This window comes from Montipora capricornis, chromosome 6 (assembly GCF_036669925.1).
Source record: "Montipora capricornis isolate CH-2021 chromosome 6, ASM3666992v2, whole genome shotgun sequence".
Taxonomy (NCBI): domain Eukaryota; kingdom Metazoa; phylum Cnidaria; class Anthozoa; order Scleractinia; family Acroporidae; genus Montipora; species Montipora capricornis.
Window position 1 is genome coordinate 35,178,792 of NC_090888.1, and position 22,500 is coordinate 35,201,291.

The 22,500-nt window shown below is 38.8% G+C and overlaps 1 protein-coding gene across 3 annotated transcripts in view; it reads right to left on the bottom strand.

Moving 5' to 3' along the window:
• Nucleotides 1-22,500, bottom strand: part of LOC138052006 (lisH domain-containing protein ARMC9-like) — a 114,282-nt gene that overhangs the window by 3,674 nt on the left and 88,108 nt on the right. For all 3 annotated transcript variants that reach the window (XR_011132976.1, XM_068898353.1, XM_068898354.1), the window contains exons 12-22: nt 16,296-16,419; nt 11,481-11,620; nt 10,883-10,959; nt 10,669-10,743; nt 10,355-10,445; nt 9,893-9,957; nt 5,672-5,773; nt 5,470-5,508; nt 1,778-1,856; nt 1,564-1,646; nt 961-1,030 (exon numbers count right to left, since the gene is read on the bottom strand). Coding sequence is in view for 2 of the 3 variants with exons in the window: in XM_068898353.1 (XP_068754454.1) it covers nt 961-1,030; nt 1,564-1,646; nt 1,778-1,856; nt 5,470-5,508; nt 5,672-5,773; nt 9,893-9,957; nt 10,355-10,445; nt 10,669-10,743; nt 10,883-10,959; nt 11,481-11,620; nt 16,296-16,419 (945 nt within the window). In the remaining variant the exon portion in view is untranslated. The remainder of the gene's footprint in view (nt 1-960; nt 1,031-1,563; nt 1,647-1,777; nt 1,857-5,469; nt 5,509-5,671; nt 5,774-9,892; nt 9,958-10,354; nt 10,446-10,668; nt 10,744-10,882; nt 10,960-11,480; nt 11,621-16,295; nt 16,420-22,500) is intronic.

Sequence of the window (22,500 nt, forward strand, 5' to 3'; positions counted from 1 at the left end):
TGATTAGGATCTACTTCCAAATTTAAAATTGAAATTTTAAAAGTCACTTTATTGGGTGTTTAAAATAACAGGCATGTTCTGTGATAAAATGTTTTATGAAGAATTGAAATTTGTGAAAAAATCTTTCAAAAATGTTTGATAAGTGAATAATGATATTTGCCTCCTTTTTTTAATAATGAATTGGATAAAAATTTAATTTTTCACATTTATCAATATCATTGAAAGAAAAAAGGAAAACGTAGTCCTTTAAAATGAAAGTATTCTTTGAGGGAGAGAAACGCCTGCTGGAAATACGTCTGCGTTCGCAGGCTAGGCTACATCATGATATTTGCCACCAATATTTTGTACTTGAGACATCATGAAAAAAGTAGCAGAGGCTTACTGTCAAGACTTTTTTGTCAGGATGATTCAAGTAAAAAAAATGTTAGCTTGAAAAATTGTGGGTGATATGGCTGCCCTTTTCTACTGTTTAACTGAAAAGTTACCATCCTATATGGTGGCAATGAGAAATGACCACTGAAAAAGTCAAATTGATAAAGCAATCCGATACCATGTCTCTGATCTTTACAATCTCTAATTTCATTGGATTGATTAGGATGCTGATATAGAATTGCCCAACGTTTGTTTCTCAACTAATTTCAAGAGCTACATTCTGTACCACGGCAATGGTAGTTTGGTTGAAGTACTCAGATTTGAACACCACGTTGGAGTAGGATAACGTGGTTTATTACGAGAACAGAGAAATACCAGTTTTGGATGAAACCATAGCAATTATGACAGTGGAAAAAAAAAAGGATTCAATAAACATGACAATGCGATTCAAATCGATTTTAACTTTCGGCTGAGGATTTAATCTGAGAAATAACAAAGCCAGAACTAAAACCAGGGCATTAGGGAAAATGCAGTTTGCACGTAAACGCAGGTCACTTGCAATAACCACTACAGCTGGCATAAACCTGCCTTCTCTTGTTTCTCGATTTGATGTGGGTCTAGGGCCCGACCTTGACTTGGATGAGGTTGAAGGTCGGCTCTAAAATCAAAAGACAAAGCAATCAACAAGAGAACCTCACCAGATCACAATTCCTTCCATGTACAGGTAATGTTCTTAAAACACCGGACAATTACCTTCCAGAAATTCTCTTCTAGCAAGTCAATGTATTTGGAAGAATTGCTGACCTCTAATGGAGTCAAATGTTACACCACCATAGTAAATACATTCCCATATGTCCAAACGTATTTGTGGGTTCTAACTGTTCTTGTCCTTTCATTAAATATATGGACTAATCGGATTAATTCCTTTCACCTTGTATTGTGTTTAAAAACTGATCCACTCTTATTGATAATAAGCTAACTAACAAAGTTGATCGTTAGAGTAAAACACACTTTTCTTAGTCAATGAACAACAAAAAACTTGTCCTGTGATAGACAGTGGGCACTTTCCATTCACTGGATGTCACAATTTTTGACAAGTTTTCTCGAAATGTTTGAAACATTTTTTTCTGAAATTACCACACAAAAGTTGTGAAAATTCCACTAAATGGAAAGAATAAACCATTAACGAACCCGCTGGTTGGATGCATCGCTGATTGTTGAAGTTGTTGGTCTTCGTGTAGTTTCAGCAGCTGCAGCAGTAGCAACACCTGAAACTGTTCACATCAATTAGATAATTGAAGTGAACATACCAATCAAGTCATACTTGGTAATATCTCACAACCATAAAATATTATATTGTTCCTTTAGCTAATTATTTTCCCTACAACAGAGGAATGAAAATAACCTTGAGTGGTGTCAACACCTCTTGTGCCTGGAGTAGTTGGCCTTGTAAGGGGATGATTGGGATCCAGATTAGTTAAAGTCTGATGAAAAATAGAACATAAAAGGACAGTGTACACATCACATAGACAATAATATCTTACTTCCAAACTACAGTACTGCTCATCTAAAAATCTCACATTTTTCAGCACAAGATTCTCCCAACAGTGTGCAGCTTTATTACAACATAACTCGACTGTGCTAACTCGACTGTTCCATAGCTTTCTCAGTGTTGGGAGACCATGTTAAGCTGTGTGCTAAAATTAACAAATTGATGCCAGTTTTTCATGCGTCTGTCCTGTTATTGATCATGAATTTCGTCATAACATTGTCAAAGTAGCTGTGAATCCACGAGGCGACAACCGAGTGGCTCCGCTTTTTACAATAACAAAAGGCAAAGGGGTCAAAAATTAAGTTAAAACACGAGTGCAACGCGAGACAAAAATGCGAGAAACTTCAATTTTATTCAATCTGACGCGACCAAATTCATAACTTGCCTCGCCCTCTTATTGGCTAATGGAAGTAACGGAGACTTTCTATTGGTTAAAAAGTGACAGATCGATGTTTCACTCTTCGAAAAGGAATAATTATAAATTTGTGTCTGTCCTCTTATTGACAATAAAAATTAGCCAATGAGCGTGTGAGAATTTTGCAGTCATTGTAAAATTGATAAATTGACAGGAAAAAACAAATTTCACTAGTGTTCAAGGGATAGTCAGTAAATAATATTGTTGATTGATTTACGATGTGGACTCATTCCCAAGCTGACTCGTTCCCACTCAATTTATATAAACCAGGTGTTGGTCAACTACACAGAATCCAGTTGCCCGTCAATTTGTACCCAGTTCACTACCACGCGGTGTTTGATGGAAGACGTAACTATTTTAATTAAAGGGAAAGTATGGTTTACAAAAAGTTTCACTAAATTACTACAACTTTTCCTCAGGAATCAATTAATAATTGCCGTTTTGTCCAGTTCCCCGCCATCTTGGATATGACATGTTATGACGCAGCAATAGTTAACAAGTTCTTCGTTTCCCGATCACTTTGTAAATGTAAGATGAACTATGGTAAACGGTCTTCAGAAACTCGAGTCACTAAATACTCGTAAATCCTCTGATCAATCAAACTAGGCGGCAAGAATGAGCCAGAGCAAATGTAAACAAGACAAAAAACTTCAACATGCGACATAGAAATATTCTACTTGCGGACTTTCTTACTTCTGTGAAAGCCGACTTTGATGCTTCAGCAAACGTATTTGTTCGCTTTCACACAGGATAGCTCCCCTAGTCATCCGGAGAATTCCTTGACTATTGCTACATAAAAGATGGTGGATTTCAATTTAAAATTGCCAATTTTTAAAGCATGATTCTTGACTATTTAAACACATTAAGCGCAAATGAGTGGTCACATATGACAACACAGGTAAAGAACGTTTAATTCATAGAAACTTTTTCTAGGCTGAACTTTCCCTTTAAGTAAAGAAAAGTGAGAAGCACACAGCAATAGAATTTGTGAACTTGCTTTATTTCCTACAACCGACAAGATGGCAAAAGGAACTTATTTTATACCTAGTCTATAGGGTAAAATCAAGTTCCAACTAGGGTGTGAGCGGCAAAAACATCACAAAACATTACATGGCATATCCTGCGGGTAATATTTTGTGGGTGTTTTTTGCTGCTCATACCTTAGTTGACTTTACCCTATAGACTAGGTATAAAATGAGTTCATTTTGCCATCTCTGTCAAGTCTCCCTGATGATGTCGGGCAACCCTAAAACGGGGAATCCGGAATCCGGAATCACAGGTCGTTTTACCCTACAGAGAGTAAAAACTATCCTAAACATTCATAAAAGCTAACCTTAGGCCTAAAAACGTTTGTTTAGGCCTAATTAGGCCTAAGGTTAGCTTTTATGAATGTTTAGGATAGTTTTTACTCTCTGTATTGGTAAAACAATGACCTGTGATTCCGGATTCCGGGTTTTAGGGTTGCCCGATGAAGTCTGTGTGATCAGATAAAACTGGTCGGAGGAAATAAAGTAAGTTCACTGAATCTGTTGCTGTGTGCTGCTCACTAGTCTTTACTTTAAAAATTCGGATTTTTGCTGACAAAAGCATTGTTAGGATTTTTCATCACACTCACGCGATAGCTCAAGCCCATGCTAAGTCATATCTTGACCAAACTTGAACCAAAAGTGATGCCTACACCAGCATTAAATTTTCAAACCTTCTGCAAGACATTTGTTTTGAAATCCTGATACCTCGATTCTCTATTTCTTTTAAATATTCAAGTTATCACGATTTATATATTCACATGTTCGAGACAAAAGACTGCAGTCTCACATGGAGTGCAACTTGCATATTTGACTGACCAAAGTTAAGTCACTCGAGGAACACTGAAGCGAATCATTGAGCTTTGATTAATTTTGATGGATTTTAGCAAATCTGGTTATGTCTTTCGAGGTTGTACACTGTAAATAACCCGTATAGAGATTGTACAACTAAATTCATTTGGGCATGGGTATGGATCAGCTAAAACTTGGGTGCGAATTGAGGGGGTACAAGTCAACTTGCGTATGAGTTGACTGGTTTCGAGCTTGTCACATTACATTAACTTCAAAACTGACCAACTATACAACCACATAAATTCCTTCAGAATGCTTTCATCTATAGAAGGCATTTAAAGTTTCCCGTTAAGGTGGTTCCAATCAGTTTCAAGAGACCCTCTTTAGAAAGATTGGCAACCCTAACCCTAACAGCAATATTATGGTACCAAATGAAACACTGATAATTGCTAAACAAGATGCGGTCATTATTGTGACATAAGTTACCTTGGCAACGGGAAAGCCCAGCAAAAACACCCTCTATTTTGGCTTTAGTTGCTCATATCTCAAAAACAAACTCGGTGACCCCCACTGCATTGATGTACAAAGGAAAAATATGGAAGAAGTAGAATATTCCGTAACATGAATAGGGGAAGCTGAACTCTGGGAATTGATTCACCACAGCTTTCATATTGATAGTTTCTTGACTACTGAAAAATTTACGTGCAATAGATCAAAAAACGAAACGATATGAAACGAAACGAAATCGAAACCTTCGATAAAAAAGGCCAATAACTTGGAATGTTGCAAGAAATAAATCTAGAAACCATCTCTCCAATTCTCAGATCTGTGCGGTACTTCGTTTCTGAGCTATTTGTTGAAGCGTTTCATTCAAGTTTATGACCGAATTTTGTGTAGGTGGATCAAACTGCTCCAACATCTGGACTTCAATTTGCCATGCACGGGCTTACCTTACACCTATGAGATACATACGTGTGTATGAATAATACACCTAATGTTCTTGAAAGGCTCAAACTGCTGAGATTCATAGGGATAGACATTTTTTCAATCAAATAACTTGGTATCATGGTGTCATGTAAGGTGACACTCTGGAAATTCAAAATGCTGTATTTTCGAAACGAAAGACGTCACGGAACTGGAAACTTGACAATTTGACAATCTCACTGTGAAACCATCTATAGTTTGACAATCACGGCGCTATTTCAAAGCTTTGTTTATCTCCTAAACAGGCTAAATAGTCCAACGTTCTAATAAGAACGGTACTTGAAAGCTTTGAAACTGGCTTGAGTCACCTTAAATGGTACAACAATTACCTTTTTCTTGCTCTTTGATCGTCCTGATGGTATAGCATTCTGTTGAAAGGAAATTTCAAGTACTTGATGCAAATCAATGCAAAAAATGTAACTTGCATTTACATAACATTTAGCAATTCCTTGAAAGTTACAGGAATGAAGCTATACATGTAAAAATAATGGACTTCGCTGGATGCAATGCCAAGAGAATTCAGAAACTTACCAGGGAATAATGTGAATTAAGAAGCTCATCTCCATATAGCTCACCCTCTGCCGGTTCTAGCATTTCCTGCTTATCCAAATCAGCATCAATAGCATCACCTTCCTGTTAAAGAATAAACATCATGTTTACTTATTATTGCAAAAACACTTCACAAAAAAGATAACTAGAGTTTTCCTGACTACACTTTTGGCACTCAGAGATAACCATCTTTCTCATTTATTCACTTAGAGGGAGACACTCACAGTGTCCAGGTGACATAGTAATGTTTTGAAGACTGGGTTTAGCTTCTTCTCCTGGTCCCAGTTGTTTGAAGTGTGGATAGCGTTATCCACTGGATAACTCAATAGGGCATTTCCGAGTTCATGTCTGCCTCCTCCTCAAAGCGAGTCTAAGTGTGAAGTTTTTGTTATAAAAATATAGTTTTCATTCATATGTAAAGGATAGAGCTAATTACCATCAATAAAACTTCGCACTTAGACTCGCTTTGTAGAGGAGGCAGACATGAACTCGGAAATGCCCTACTGGTTTTGCTAGTGTTTATCTGGTGGATAGTGATTTATCTGGAGGATAATGCTATCCACCCTTCGAACAACTGGGGCCTGGAAATTTTCATTAGTTAATTCCAGTTAAAATTGAGTGAGTGTCCAACCTTGACATCTCATAACCAGAAATTCTAGATGACGCTACTTGTTTGTTTCTTTTTCATTTTTTATATAGTGGCATCCTTGTCTTGAAGAGGCGATGGTTAGCACTCGGGATTTGGGCAGGATCTTGTATGACTGCAGTGTTGGTGACTCTGTCCTGCCACCTAATGTGCAGCAGGCGCCGAAGGCAGCAGAGATGGAATCCGTTGAGTCGCCGCTCGTCTGGCATGGGTCGTCCATGACTTGCTGCTGCCATAAAGGAGAGTCGACAGGACACAAGCTTGGTAGACGCACATCTTGGTCCTTACGCTCAACAGGCCATTGCCCCAAACTTACTTGTTGAGTTTGGCCATGGCAGCAGCTGCTTTGGCGATCCAGAGGCTGATCTCAGCATCGAATGAAGTCGAGCTTGAAATGGTGGAGCCCACGTAGGTCAAGGTGTCCACGACCTCCAGCTCCGTGTAGTCAATGGTGATGACTGGGGGGAACTCAGCACCTTGTGCCAGGATGTTGGTCTTCCTGAGGCTGATCATTAGCCCAAACTCCTTGCAGGCGTGGAAGAGCTTCTCTACCAAATGTTGGAGGTCCTCTTCGCTGTGGGATGTTAGAGCAGCGTCGTCTGCAAACAGCAGCTCCCGTATGAGCACCACGTAAGCTTTGGTTTTGGCGCGGAGTCTGGCGATGTTGAAGAGTTTGCCGTCTGACCTCGTCCAGATGTAGACACCTTCTGTACAGTCTGTACAGTCACCTGGAGACAGGCAACGTCAATGTTGAGTGCTGCCTGCTCCTTGTTTATGACGACAGTCTTGCGAGAGTCGTCCATTAGCTGAAGGTCAGCGGAGAGACCAGGGCACATGGTGCGAATGTTCCAGCTTGCAATTCGAAGAGCTGCAGTCTTCGTAGTTTTTTGCTTTTGACTGCTTGGTGCAAGTAATTGCTCCCTTGTCGGGAGGGTCCCCTAAGCTCTATGCACCCAGTAGGGCAGGCAAGCAATGACGGGGCAGCACCTTACTGGCTGGGGGTTGCCCAGCTTGAGGTGGGCAGTAGCCACCCAATGAAGCTATGAGGGCTTCTACCACCGTTGGACGAGACCCCTGGCACTCCTTCTTACGCCAATCAGTCGGAGCTTAGAACCGGTAAACTACTTCGTCATGCGTTGTGCTGGAGTCTTGCAACACCACTAGAGTGCCCTCTTCAGTTTGCGCTAAGGCCTGGGAGGGAAGTGTCCCCCTCTCGGCGTCACTGGCTGGGTCCAAGGGAAAGGAAGAACCAATACAACTTGGGGCTAGTTCCACTGCAGAAGCTGCTGGAAGGAAGTGCTGAGCACCTGCCATCCGCCTTAGGGGCTCCACTCCGGATTCGTCCTTGAGGTTTACTCCTGAAGCCTTCCTGAGATCAGGTATAGTCGCAAGCCGGCGAGGTTTGAAATCAGGGTTTACCTTCCCCTAGTTGGGCTGCCTTCACAGGCTAAGAGCCCCATCTACCCTGGAAAACTGGTTTTTATACGCCAGTGGCTTCGCCTTCACGGCTTCTCCTGTTGGTGGTGCCAGTTCCACTGTGTGGAGCCAGAAGTTGGACTTAGCTGACAGAGGCTCTTAGAGTTGCTCGCCATCAAGAGCACTTCAAGAGGTGGTGAGAGCCCAGCCTCACAACCCACTCCCCGGCTATAACAGCCTTACAAAACCATTTACAACTTTTACAAATATGATTTCATTGCGTAAGGTATATTTTTTAGTTCATCCACTCACTCATCAATCAGCTGAACATATATATATATAAAAAAACATCTAATCACGCAAAACCAGGAAACTATCATCTCCACCAAGATGTCGATCTGCTAATAGTTCTTTGCTTCCATCTATATTATCACTGGTTGTTTCTTCATCAGAAATTTAAAAATGGATTTGGTGAATGCAGCATGACATGTGCCAATTTAAGGTTAGACTGAACTATTAAAATAATAAAGATCATTAATCTTCTCTGTATCTGTATGAGGAATGAGCTAAAGGTAACGGTAAAAGGTAAAGTACTGGGTAACTTTATTTAAGGTCGGTAGTTCCTTCAGCTGAGGCTGGTATCAATGGAAGGTGATGGTGCGCCCTTTACCCCCCTCCCTCTGTCAGTGCTCCGTTTTACGGTTATTTAAAGCTATAGCTACAAGGATCAGAGGAAAGTCAAAACAGACGTTTAAGTCACCGAGGCTTGAACCAGGGACCTCTTGCTCCGAAAGCTGCGCACTAGCCAACTGAGCTACGACTGCTCATATTTTACAAGGAGTAACCACTTCATACTCTGCCACCTTTGTTTGTTGTTAAATGAATCTCACTAATGGGAATCCTTTACTTCAGAAGGAAGTGTCCTCCATAATTTTGCTGCCCTAAGCATAAACCAGTGTTCTGGATGATTGGCTTACCCCAGGCAAAATTTCATTTCTCAGGCATTTTTGGTTATTCCCTGACTTGAATTACTTCAAGTCTTATTAACATTGAAAAAAATTTTGGCTTCATACTCAATACTCTCTCTTGAAATAATATTAAGTTTGGGTATTAGTCTGAACATCCCAGGGAATAACTTTTGCCACACACTTCTGCAGGTGGAGCACGGTATTGGAGTGACCGTGAAGCTGTCACCACAAATGCAGGCATCATAATCCATCACAAGCTGTGCAATGGTATCGTAAAATGTCAGTCTTGCACAGGGAGTAAGAAACCGCTTTAGAGCCTTAAGTAAGCCTAGTCGCTTGTGGATTTTCTGACCTCTCTTATTCATGTGCTTGTTCCAGATGAGGTTGCAGTCAATAAATATTTTGAGCAGTTGGGTGTTGATGGCAGTATATATGCGTGCATTTTCAGCTGAAATGAACGTTTTGCACGAATTTCCAGTGTTAGTTAGATTTTGACTAATCGATAATGTTGATGTGATGATCTGTTTACGGTTTTTTTCTCCAAAACTGCTCAAAAGACTGGCAAAAAGCAGTTTTCACAAAAATGTGCGTTTTCAGGCTAAAACTAATGTTTTGCACAAATTTCCAGTGTTTGTTAGATTTGTACCAAATGATAATGTTGATGTGATGATCTTTTTACGGTTTTTTCTCCAAAACTGCACAAAACACTGGCAAAAAGCAGTTTTCACAAAAACCCATGATAGTGGCAACTGGTTTTAAGCTTTGCTGGATATGAGTATACTTTTCAGCTCTTCAGTGCTGCCCAGTTGTTGATGATACTAATGTCCGCCTGTCAACTAGATGTATATGGTTTCCTACAATCTGAGTGGTAACATTGGCATAAGTGTATGTATTGGCACTGATCACCTTAAGTGATTACTGATGAAAATGATGAACAACTGCAGCCCCAAAGTCATGACCTTTAAACCACTCTCTTCCCTTACAGCTGGCACTGACTAAACTATTAAGTAATCAGCCAATCAATGTGTCCCTAATTCACAAACTTCAGCAACCATACCATAAGTTCCATGCAATCATTCCACAAATTAATGAACAACCCACTTATGTTTTAAACCAACCAACTTAACCGCGAAAAAAACAATTCAATGATAGATTGATGGGAAAAGCACTTACATCGTCATCATCCTCTTCCTCATCTTCATCATCAGACTCTGGATCATTGGTAGCAAATGGATCATCTAAAACAGGAAATTATGCAGTTACCTCTCTAAAGTTAGGTTTACATGCAAGATAAAAGTACTACTACATTTACCACATTTAGTACCCATCACATTTTGTCAACACATGGCTTGTGGCTTCTTGGTAATAAAGTAAACTGGAGTTCATTCAGGCCTTTTTTCCCTTTTTGAAGCTTTCTCATGGAATATCTGTTAGGAGATATGGCATAAATGTGGGGAGGCTTAGAATCGGATGATTTCTTGTATGCACTGTAGATGGGTGGGATTAACAATGAGGGGGCTTAAAACGTGTTAATATGGTATGTTTCATTCATGTTAGGAACACTCATATTGCCTATGGCTGCCTAATATGATTAACAATAGTAATCTCATGAGTTGAATAAAAACAACATATTACCAGAATTGAGTTGTTGAATAATAAACTGAATCTGCCTGGTCATATCAGGGTTATCATCTTTAAGAAAACACTCCAAAATCTCTTCCATTCCCTGCAAATAGGTAAAAAAACCAACAGCCACACAAAAATATGAACAAGACAAGCCCTTGTTTCAACAGATTCACCTCATGATCTCATATTTGATCTCTAGAAATGACAAGCTTGACATTATTTTGTTACATGTACTTGCAGTCGTAATATGGTCTCAAATGTGTTAATTGCACATCAGAACAAATTATGGTAAATATAGGAAAAAAAGTAGACAAGTAGCCTACCAGAGCTCTTGCTTCCTCTTTTACAGCTGGCAATGCAAGGATGCTATACAAGGCCCCATTCACATAGGGACGAATCTAATGTAAAAGTTTGTAAAAAGCACAATGTACATGATGACTTTCATTTAATCTATGAGACACTACAAGCTAATCATTATTATGAACCATTTATGAGCTATTAAATAAAAGTAACCCACACAATTTTCAAGGAACTTGCCTCTTGATTCTCGTGCCCAAGCAAGTCACTCAGTATGCGCAAAATGTGTCCAGCATCTTCAAGACATCGTCTCTTACCTGGCAAGACAACCCCAAAAGGCTAGCATACAAGCTCCACCATAAGACAAAATTTGCCTTGTCTTACATGCAGCACATTAAATTGAAAGAAAGAGCCTTCACTTTCTACAAAGCATGCAAGGAATAATACACAGAAAAAGAAAAACAAGCTCGTCACATTTGTAAAAATGTTTTTTACTGATTACAGATTACTAAAATTCCACAGGATAAAAACTGAGTTGGAGAAGTGCCTTTACAAACGGTAATTTCAAAGCGAGGGATCACCCAAAACAACAAAGACCCTGTCTATGTCTCTTACTATGGAGCAGTCCTGTCTTTGTAGTTATAGCTAGGGTAAGAATTTATCAAACTAGTTAACTACTATCAAACTAGTTTACTTAATATGAAATCGTTAATTCTGTTCTATCCATAGCAAGTGAGAACATACAGGGAATCTAAGAAATTAGACCAGATAAAGGGAACAGCTTCAGACTCTGCATAGGTACATAATGCTCCAATCATCTCTACTTGAAATTCCTCACCTGCGGACCGGAGACACAGGTTCATGAGCAAGGCAACCGAATATTCCAAGGTGTAATCTGACAAATTGTCATGGTCTGTCAGCAGCTGAGACAACCACTTGATTAAATCTCCCTCAATCATGATTGATTGCATCCGCCGTCTAGAATAAAAGTGTTGGTTTTAACAGGAAGCCGTTGAAGTAAAGCTGAGTGAGTACCATGTTAATTATTGCTACATATTATTGCAAGTATACTTTACTAACAATACTTCACTTTTGGATCTACCACTAGGGTACAAGATATTGGTACTGAATTGTACATAATTAGCTGGTGAAGATGTTGCTTTGTTTAAATTGTTAACCCAGATAATGTTTTCTCTGTTAGAAAGAACTTAATTATCTTAATAGGTCTTTTTTCATGCGGTTTTTTGCATAGCACAAATCTAGGATAGTTTAGCTTTCAATCCATACGCATTTCGAACCAGATGAAAGAACTTCAGTTTGAATACTAGTTATTGTGCTATGAGCCACTCTTGAATGCATCCAAAGAGAAACAAGAAAGACTATGTGTCTTAGAAAAAACGTCAGGTGTGGCCATATATCCTGTCACTCACAAATAAAGTTCTAAAACACAAACAGGTAAGTATCATGTCCACATAAATTTCAAATCAAACACAATGTTTCTATAACTCACTTCAGGGTATCATAAGAGTTCAGAGATTGTGGAATAGACTAACCATGAAAGGAGGATTTAAGAAACAGTCATGGGGACAAATTGTATAGGACAAAAGCCCAGAAATGAAACCAGAAAGAAAGAGCTCTAGCTTTGTCCGTGTATAACAAGGAAAAGTAAGAACCCACTATACAAAGGATGCTTTGTGTTTATGGAAAAAAAAAAATCAATAAGGAGCTAATTCTGAGCACCTGTATCAAAACAAGTCAAAAGTGTCTGTCCAAGATCCTTACTGATAGGCATACTAAAGTGCTGAGCACATATAAGAGCACACAGGTTTCGTACACTTTTTCAGACCAAAAATTCAAGGACTTTCAAGGGAAAAATTCTGAAATGTCAAGGAAATCTTTTTAATTTATGTCGAAGAATTTACCAATGGAAATAGTCTGACAGTACAATTCTTGTTCATTTTCCATAACGTACATGCGTAGAAATAATGCAAAGGTACTGGACCCCACATTCTTGACCCCACAGCTCGTTGCATTTGTATGACATGACTTGAGTGGCTGATCATTTTTACCGAATTTTTCCGAAATTCAGAAAAATTCAAGGACTTTCAAGGACCAGGAATGAATAGCAGAGGTTTTCAAGGACTTTCATAGCCTTGAAAATGTACTCTCAAAATTCAAGGGTTTTCAAGACCCGTACGATTTTTTTACCTTCTTTTTTTCAGATATCAACGTTCTTATATTTTAGATTTAAGTACGGTAACTCGTATTCTTTTAATTTTTTAAGTATTAAAATTTGTGCTAATCATTGATATCAGAAACCCATAAGGGTTGAAACGTGTAACCGGCGTTCACAGCTTCCGAATATTCAGTGCGAACTGATTGGTTAAATGTTTCAGTGCTAAGTACCATATTTGGAAACCCCTCGCTCTTGCTGTTCCAAATATAGTACTTAGCAAATTGAATATTCAGAAGCTTGTTTCCCAGCACACAAGGGGCCGTTACACGTTTCAACCCTCATGGGTTGTGGAAATGGAACCACGCCTTCAACTCCTTGACAACGAGTGGCTACATTTGAAAAGTGCTGTCACAAGCTCTGAGGCAAGATTACACATCAAGGCAGGAGGTTTCTGGTGAAGAGCAGTTAGAGGACAAGAAGAAAAAACGCAAGTACCAGCAGCGGGTGCTAGATGTAGAGAGGCTCATTCACACGTTTAGTGTTTGGAACCAATGTCGGAATGGGAAATGAGTGTCAGCGTTTCCTGAAGCATCTTGCAGATAAGATAGCTCAGAAGGACACAGAGCCTCATAACATCGTTATCGCATGGCTCAGGACACAAATCTCTTTTCAACTTCTAAGATCGGTACACACATGCATGAAAGGTTCACAAACGCCTTTTCACAGCAAGATAGAACACTCCTTAGACTGCAAAAATAAACGTCGCCACTGTGGGCATTTAAAATTTTGAATTGCTCTTTTATTATATCTACCGTAGTTATTCGGTTATAAGACGCACCCCAAACTTAGCAATTTAATCAAGCTAAGTTCTCAAACTGAAAATTACGTCAAAATACTCGGTTATAAAATGCACCAAAAAATTGAGAGTTACCAAAAGAATGTTATGAATCTGAGAACCATTATCCTTACACGATTGGCATGTGAACTCTTTTTGTTAATGTAACCAAAAGTGAAAAAGTCACGCGTTTATTTGAATCTTCCGACTTAATAAATGGTCAGAGTTCAGACTTCGTACTTCAAGCGAAAGAGGACGGCAAAAAATTCCCACCAAAAGTCATATTCAAAGGTGTTCGACAGCTGAATATCAACACGCCACCATGGATGCAAATTTCAGTGCACAAGAAAGGCTGCATGAACGAAGAAGGTATGTTTTATCTTTACACTGTTTGTTCACAGAAGAAACTTTTCATGCGAACGACAAACATGATTCTCAGCATTCGAAACAAGGTTCGAATGATTGTATTGTTGTCGTGGGTATCATGTTACTGAGCACGTGCTGTTAAGGACGCATGCAAATTTCCGTTTGTTTGCTTTTCTCTTGAAGTCGTTTGGTGTTCTAAAGGTCTCTAAAAGCACTAGTCTTTTTCAATAGACAACTAGTGTCATTTTCTTGTGTTGTTTAAACTAAAAGTTCTTCTCAAATTGTGATCTTAAGATTTTGTTACGCGAAAATACTTGGCTATAAGACGCACCCCAATTTTAGCACTAACTTGCCACCCAAAGACAGATTTTTCTTGAAAAAACTGTGCACCTTATAACCGAATAACTATGGTGGTTTTGATTTTTTATGAAATTTCATATATTAACTTTATCAATTGTATGTTGTAAATAATCTTTGAATTGTGAATACAGTTTATTATTACTTAATAATAATAATAATAATAATAATAATAATACTAATAATAATAATAACCGGTCTTGGAATGGCATGGATTGATTATAAAAAAGCCTTTGACATGATCCCTCACTCATGGATTTTAAAATGCTTACGCTTATTTGGAGCTGCGGAAAATATGGTCCACTAGAGAAGAGTATGGGCCAATGGCAGGTGGAGTTGTCGGCAAATGGGAACATCTTAGGGACGGTAAATGTAAGAAGAGGAATCTTCCAAGGAGATAGCTATTTGTAGTAACTCTGGTCCTGTTATCATTGGTCCTAAGGGAAGTTAAAGCTGGATATGATCTTACAGGGAAGAAGGATCAGAGAAGTAGAAGAATCAGGATATAAATATCTTGGCGTACTAGAAGCAGACGATTTAAAACATGCAGCCATGAAAGAAGTGATATGTCAGGAATACTTACAACGGATAAGGAAAATTCTAAAGTCAAAGTTAAATGGTGGAAATGTGGTAAATACAATGAACTCAAGAGCTGTCTCAATAATCAGATATAGTGCAGGAATTGTCGAGTGGACTAAAGATGAACTGAGGAAATTGGATCGCAAAACCAGGAAGTTGCTGATAATAAACAGAGCCTTCCATCCGCAAGCCAACGTAGATAGGCTGTATCTGAAAAGGGCAGCGGGAGGGCGTGGATTATTAAGTGCAGAAGACTGTGTGAACATTGAAATGGGCAGTCTGTTTAGATACACTGGAAAAAGTAAGGAAAGATTACTTCGTTTCGTATCGGATGAAAATATTCTGGAGGAGGGGCCTACAAAAATAGAAGTGTCAGAAGAGAGAATGTCTAAATACAAGAATAAAGCATTACATGGGCAATTTGAAACAGCTACAGAACTAGTAAGGGACCCAGAATCCTGGGGGTGGTTAAAAAGGGGAATACTGAAAAAAAGAAACTGAAGGACTGCTAACCGCTGCACAAGACCAAGCATTACGGACGAATAGTATTGAAAACAGGATTGATAAAGAGGATGTTTCTCCTATGTGTCGGTTATGTGGAGAACAAGAAGAGACCGTAAGTCATATTGTAGCGGAATGTAAGAAATTAGCGCAAAGAGAGTATAAAAATGTGGCGACATGATAAGGTAGGCCAAGTTATCCATTGGAAACTCTGTCAGAAATTCAACATCTCATGCAAAGACAAGTGGTATGATCATGATCCTGAAGGAGTTATAGAAAACGATCAAGTAAAGGTGTTATGGGACTTCCGAATTCAAACAGACCAAATTGAGCATAATAGACCTGATGTAGTTGTTCTTGATAAGATAGAAAGATCATGTTATATGATAGATATCGCATGCCCTTTTGATACGAGAGTGCTGGAAAAAGAACAAGATAAAATGGAAAAATACCAAGAATTAAAAAGAGAGATTGGGAAAATCTGGAACTGCCGAAAAGTAATTGTTGTACCAATTGTCATTGGTGCACTAGGGACGTTTAGCAAAAATTTGAAAACACCGTGGAAGAAAATTGGACTAGATTGCACGTTATTACTACAAAAAGCCTCCTTGCTGGGAACGGCAAGAATCTTGAGAAGACCACTAGACACCAAAGGCCATAGGTCGTGGCTTGATGCCTAGTTTACAAACCATGTTAACAACATATCGTGTGAATGTACGAAATAATAATAATAATAATAATAATAATAATAATAATAATAATAATAATAATAATGTTCCCAATGGTTGTTCATAACACAATAATTATCCTAAAATATTAATGATTCATTCCAGTTTTACCTGAGACTAAGCTTCTGCAGGGTTCCCAGAATGTTTTCACTGGTGAGGGAATTTTTAGACTGCTCAGTTAGAGCCAACAATAAGGCATGCACAAGGGATGAGTTCTGAGCTAAATAAGAGCGACCTGTGACAGATAAAAAACAAATATGATTCATAAAAAATTTTGCGTCAGTGATACGATGTAAGTCTGGATTTCTTTCTAGCTTCCTCAAAAATGCAAATATGGCTTCTGTTGCTGCGATGAATAATAATAGTATTTTAAAATTAATTTTAAATTATTAAATTATTCTTTACCTATTTATCAGTAATTCGTGATTTCCCCACTCCCATGATGCAATACGTTCTTGGGTCATCTTTCCATAGAAACAGGAGTTATTTCACTCTTGAGACTGTATCATGCTTCAGTGAACTTGATATCCATTAGTTTAATGCAAAAAAGATAAAACCCAAACTGAACTGCATTATGGGACAGGTGAAAAAAGCGAATTGTGAATAACTACATGTATAAAATACATTATACTCAAATAATATATCACACTCCACAACAGAAGGCACAAGTTCTATTAAATGTATAAACAAACCAATTTCAAGAGTTTCCTAGTAATGGGTAAAGGAATGAAAACAGTCATCAGTAGGTCATTGGGGGCCAATACACTGGCAGTGCTACTTTTGAAGCTCTTAAAATCTCTCTGTGAGCAGGAGTGCCTAACTGGCAGCACATGCTTTCTTTAGCTCCGCACTAAACTCGGAGTTTCGACGCAATTCTACACCTAAAATCTAATTCTGTTTTCCTGCAATGGGTGCTGTCTATACAAGATGCTTTTTGAAAAAATTGTTATCCTCGCCTAACTGCAAGATCAAACTTTCTTCTGTCCTGTGGTGCCGCTTGACTACTCTCGGCATAGCCCGTGTCAAGCCGACACGGCGCGAGTCTCGCGCCGGACTAAACAAAGCTCGAAGAAATCTGTTGCTGTGCCATGGAACTGATCATCTACAGCCGTTGTCTTGGGGACTTTTCTGCAGGGATCCCTATTCCTTTTGATGCGAATTGCGGCCAAGACGAACGAAATTTGCATATTCCTTCTGCAACGACATTAAATATTCAAATTGACACCTTCGTCTGTGGCAGTCTAAACAGTCGTCCCATCCCAGTGATCCAGTCCCGTAGTCACTCGCGGGTCCGATCCAATAATCCTGCACGTTTTAAGGGCAGGGCGCTAAGCATCATTTTACCTGATTGTTCCTATAGTCTGTGCTTAAGTATCTATGATCTTGACACTTTGCGGTCTCGGCGTGAGCAACAGTGTCTTAAGTTATTTAATGTAATCTCTGGTAACCACAAACTATCCCACTTACTTCCTCCCAATCATGTTAACCATTATAATCTAAGGAGAAATAGAAAGTATGACCTCCCAGGTGTGCGCACCAAGCGTTTTCAGCGGTCATTCATCCTGGCCATGTGCCGATTAGCCAACAACACTGTGTAAATATGTGTTCGATTAGCTATCTGCTTATTGTTTTGACTTCTGGTTTTTTAGAATTTTGCGGTATTTTAAATAAATTTAAATTAGTCATACTCATGTATCTTAACATAGTATATATAGTGTATCAATGTTAAATTTGTGAAGTATTATGCAATTCAGCCTTTTGGCTGCGAAGTAATATTTTTATTAAACTATCTATCTATCTATCTCTCAGTGCTTTGGCTGATTTTAAATTCAATGCTCAAAAAAAAGCTTCAACCCTCAACCCAATTTTTCACAATGTTTTACTTTCAGATGAACTGTTTCAAATACATTAAAAAATAATTGTTTTACTGAGCATTTATTTTACCATACTGATAACAAAAAATAATGAAACAGCAAGAGAAACCATATTTTTCAAAGAGGCCAAAAAACCTAGACAAACACCTCTTTAAAACATAAAAACAAGGTTCGGCTTGACCAGAATCTCAGGTAACTTTCCGCCAAAACACAAACACAAAAAGGAGAACCATACAGTAAATCTGCTTGGGTTCAGACTCTGAATTTAAAGATATCTAAAGCCGGTTACACATGAGCAACTTTTCCTTGACAAGTATTTGACTTGATAACTTCTATTTCCTCTTGTGTAACGAAAAGCTTATAAAGACTTCACAAGTTTCAGAACTTGCTGGTCTGTACGGGTAAACAAAGTAAAATTGTTAAGAAACTTGATGCATTCAGTTGTGAGCGCTCAGTGGTCTTGTTCTTGTGGCACTGTTCATCAGACCGATTCTGGTACATCACTTCTCCTTGAATCTCTAAGATCAAGAGAACGTTTGTGGAATACCAGAGTAGATGCCAATTTTGTTCTATCCCAGAGTTTCAAAGTACAAGAATAGATAGTAAGTTGCATGCTTGGCTACAAGGCCTTGAAAACATTGACCCAAATGGACCATTTTACAGTTACCTGGCCTAAGAATGGATGCAAGGCTGCCATTGACCCCGTTGTGATACAAACCTTTGCGCTATAGACTAATTAGGCCACATTCATTATATCAATATTCACACATGGCTACAAGGCCTTATGGTTAAATTTGAATAACTGTCTAATTTGGAAATTTGAGTGATATTGAAGGTCTCCCAGGGGCTTTGGGGAACTAGGGAACATTGGGAAAATATCGAAGGGAACAGGGGAACAAAACGTTACAAATTTGAGGACGAAAACAATTTGATATAAGAAACTAGACGCTCCATGAGCGTACACTGGGTTGCCTCTGGTGTGTGTTACTCAAAAACAGATGGGACTGACTGAGTTGGGTGGTATTAAACTGCAGCATTCCAGGCAATTTTTTCAAGTCGGGGGTCGTTAAGACCATTAAGGGGTCACCCAGAAGTCATGCCAGCAGAGGCCCTTTGGCTCACACGCTCATACAACGAAACAGATCGTATTCTAAATTTAAAAACGTGGCTACCAGCCTATCAATCTTTTGTCAGAAAGAAAAAATTCGTGGCTCTGTTGAAGAGGACCAACAAGACTCCAAACGTACCAACATGGCGGATGTTGAGCTTCAACTAACTAACGTAAATAACGATGAAATAACGTCTGACACCAACGAGAAAGTAACGTTGTTGCTGAGGTGATCAGCCTTTTGGATTTAAAAGAAATGTTGGTAGATATTCAGATAACGGTCTCGAATATTCTATTCCAGAACACAAAACTCGCCAACGAGGTGGCTGCGCTACGAAGTGCAATCCAGCAGCAGAAAGGTGAGCTAATCAACGTCAAAACTGCCCTGGCCAAGACTCAGAAACAACAAGACGATTTGGAAATTCAGCTAGCTGCAGAGAGAAAAAAAACTGAAGATCAAGAGGCTGAAATGGCGGAGCTTTACGACCTCCAGGACTCACTGGAACAATATACTAGAAAAAATTCCCTTAAAATTCACGAAGTCTCTGAATCCGCCTACACCTCAACTGAGGAGGTTGTCCTCAAACTAGCTGAAGCTTTAAAATGTGGATATAAATCCAAACAATATCGAAATTTCTCACAAGCTGCACAGGACAGGGATAAAGCCAATTATTGTAAAGTTTCAAGGCCATAAAGCGAAAGCAAGAATGTACAAGGAGAGAGCCAGGTTAAAGCATATCCCTGTGTCAGACCTATATCCCGATTCAACAACTGCAACTCGCGCAGAATCAGGACGAATCTACCTGAACGAAAACCTAACTTCCTATAGGCGGGATATCCTGAAACGGGCGAATCAAATGCGCAAAGATGGTTTGTTGACATCTGCTTGCTCAATCGACGGGAAAACATACGTTAAAACATCCCCAGACGGACGTCCGATCAGAATCTACGAAAAATCAGAGCTGGAAAACCTCGAGCCCTAAGGTAATCACAGTACTTTGATGTACCCTCTGACTTGTCGCTGGGGGCAAGGACCAGGTGCCCGAGAAGTCAGGAAGGGAATCTCTTAAATAGTTTTTTTTTAAAACTTTGTTTTGTTTATCTTTTTTGTTTCGGTTTTCGTGTTCGCTTTATTTATTTATTATTTTAACCTAATTTTTAGTTTTCTGCATGTCTAAATTAACTTATGACATAATATCGCTTAATGTTAGGGGAATAAAAGAACAGAGTAAACGGAGGAGTATTGTTTCGTATCTTAAAGATCAAAAATCTAAATTTTGCTTCTTACAAGAAACATATTCTGATCTGAATGATGAAAACATTTGGAGAAATGAATGGGGAGGTGAAATATCCTTTTCCCATGGCACCAGGCACAGCAAAGGTGTTTGTATCTTAATTCATCCTTCAGTGCGAGATAAGGTCGAATTCTTTTTCACTGATAAAGTGGGAAGAATTGTCTTAAGTACAATCGTTATTAATTCTTTGAAGTTATCGCGTTGTAGTATCTAAGCCCCCAACAACCAAACTGAACAACTAGAATTCTTACAGGAACTAAACAATTGTCTTATAGAAGAAGCAGAATTGACTACACTGATAGTAGGTGGCGACTGGAACTGTACCCTTTCAAAGAGCAATAAAATAGGTGGAAAGCCGTGGAAAGTAACAAATTATAGAAATCTTGTCCTGACTACTTATGGACATTTTTGACTTATAGATGTTCAAAGAGTAAAACACCCAAAGCTACGCAAATACTCCTACGAATCAAAAGCTCTAAAAATGAAGTCAAGAATTGATTTTTTTTTATTGCTTAACATCTACAACAATTCGTAAAGAAAAGTGAAATTTATTCCTCAATAGCACCCGACCACAAAGCAATTTACATTTTGTTGTCGTGGACTAACCTAATGCCCAGGGGACCCGGACTTTGGAAGTTTAACAACTCTCTTTTGAATGATGAAGAACACGTCAACAAAATCCGTGAAACTTACACCCAAACTTGCATTTATTATTCTGATTCAGTAAACAAACGGCTCTTTTGGGAAATGCTTAAGATGGAAATTAGAGCAGCAACCATTTCTTTTAGTAAAAATATTGCTAAATGAACACACTGTAGGGAGATGGAAATTCGACTAGATATGTTAGAAGATATCATTTGTAACAACTTTCACTCCTCTGAAATCGATCTGTACTTATAATAAAATCCTGGGGTCTATCACAACTCGTTTATTCAGCCCCCAACCTCAATGTTCCTCAAGAAATAACTCCGATAATTACGACAAAAGTGTTCAACTTCCTATGGAAAAATAAAAGAGATAAAATCAAAAGAGCTGGGCTTTATCAAGGTCGAGAAAAAGGTGGCATACGTATGACAGACATCGAAACTATGGTTAAAGCTCTGAGGCTCGCTTGGATCCCAAGGCTATTGACCCCAGAAATAAGTAATTGGAAAACGATTCCAAATTATTACCTAAGCAAAATTGGAGGCTTGAACTTTCTATTGAGATGTAATTATGACGTAAACTATATAGACAGCGGTCTCCCCCTGTTTTACAAAGATATTCTTACTTTTTTCAATGAACTAAAAAATCTCTACAGCTACGATGGTATGCAAGATATGGTCGTATTTAATAACAAGGAAATTCTTGTCAGAGAAGACCTGTTTTTATTAAAGAATGGTTTCACAATAATATTTTGTCCATCCGAGACCTACTGGATTAGCATATGGCGCCATGGCCGCCGGCTGTATATTGTAGTAGCTCCGCCATTTTGGCTATCGTTTTACTTTATGCAGGTATCTTGTTATTTGTTTTGTTCATGGCAACCTTGAATGACATCAAAAAACTCCTCGAGGAGGAAATTAGACCAATAAGATCAAAATTGCTTTCGATTGAAGAAAAATTTAGTGAACTGAAGTCGTCTGTTGACTACTTCTCTGGCAAGTATGACGAGTTGTTGAAGAAGATTCAGAGCAGTAATGATAAAACAGGGAAGCTCACCGCAGACGTAAGAATTGTTAAGCAAGATCTTAGCATTACACAAAAGCGCTCTGTTGAAGCGAAGAAAGAAATTGACGAGCTTGCACAATATCTTAGAAGAGACTGCGTTGAAATCTCAGGCTTAAAACCGAATGATGAAGTCGATTGTTTTGAGCTCGTGAAGACCATTGGAAAAGAAATGGGTATGGACCTTGGCGATGAGGACATATCTACTGCTCATCCTTTACCTACGTTTAACCAAGCGACTGATAGCAAGCTCATTGTGAAATTCACAAGGAGGGCAGTTCGCGACGAGTTCTATGCCAGCAGAAAGGAAGTGGCCGGGAAGAAAGCTAGCA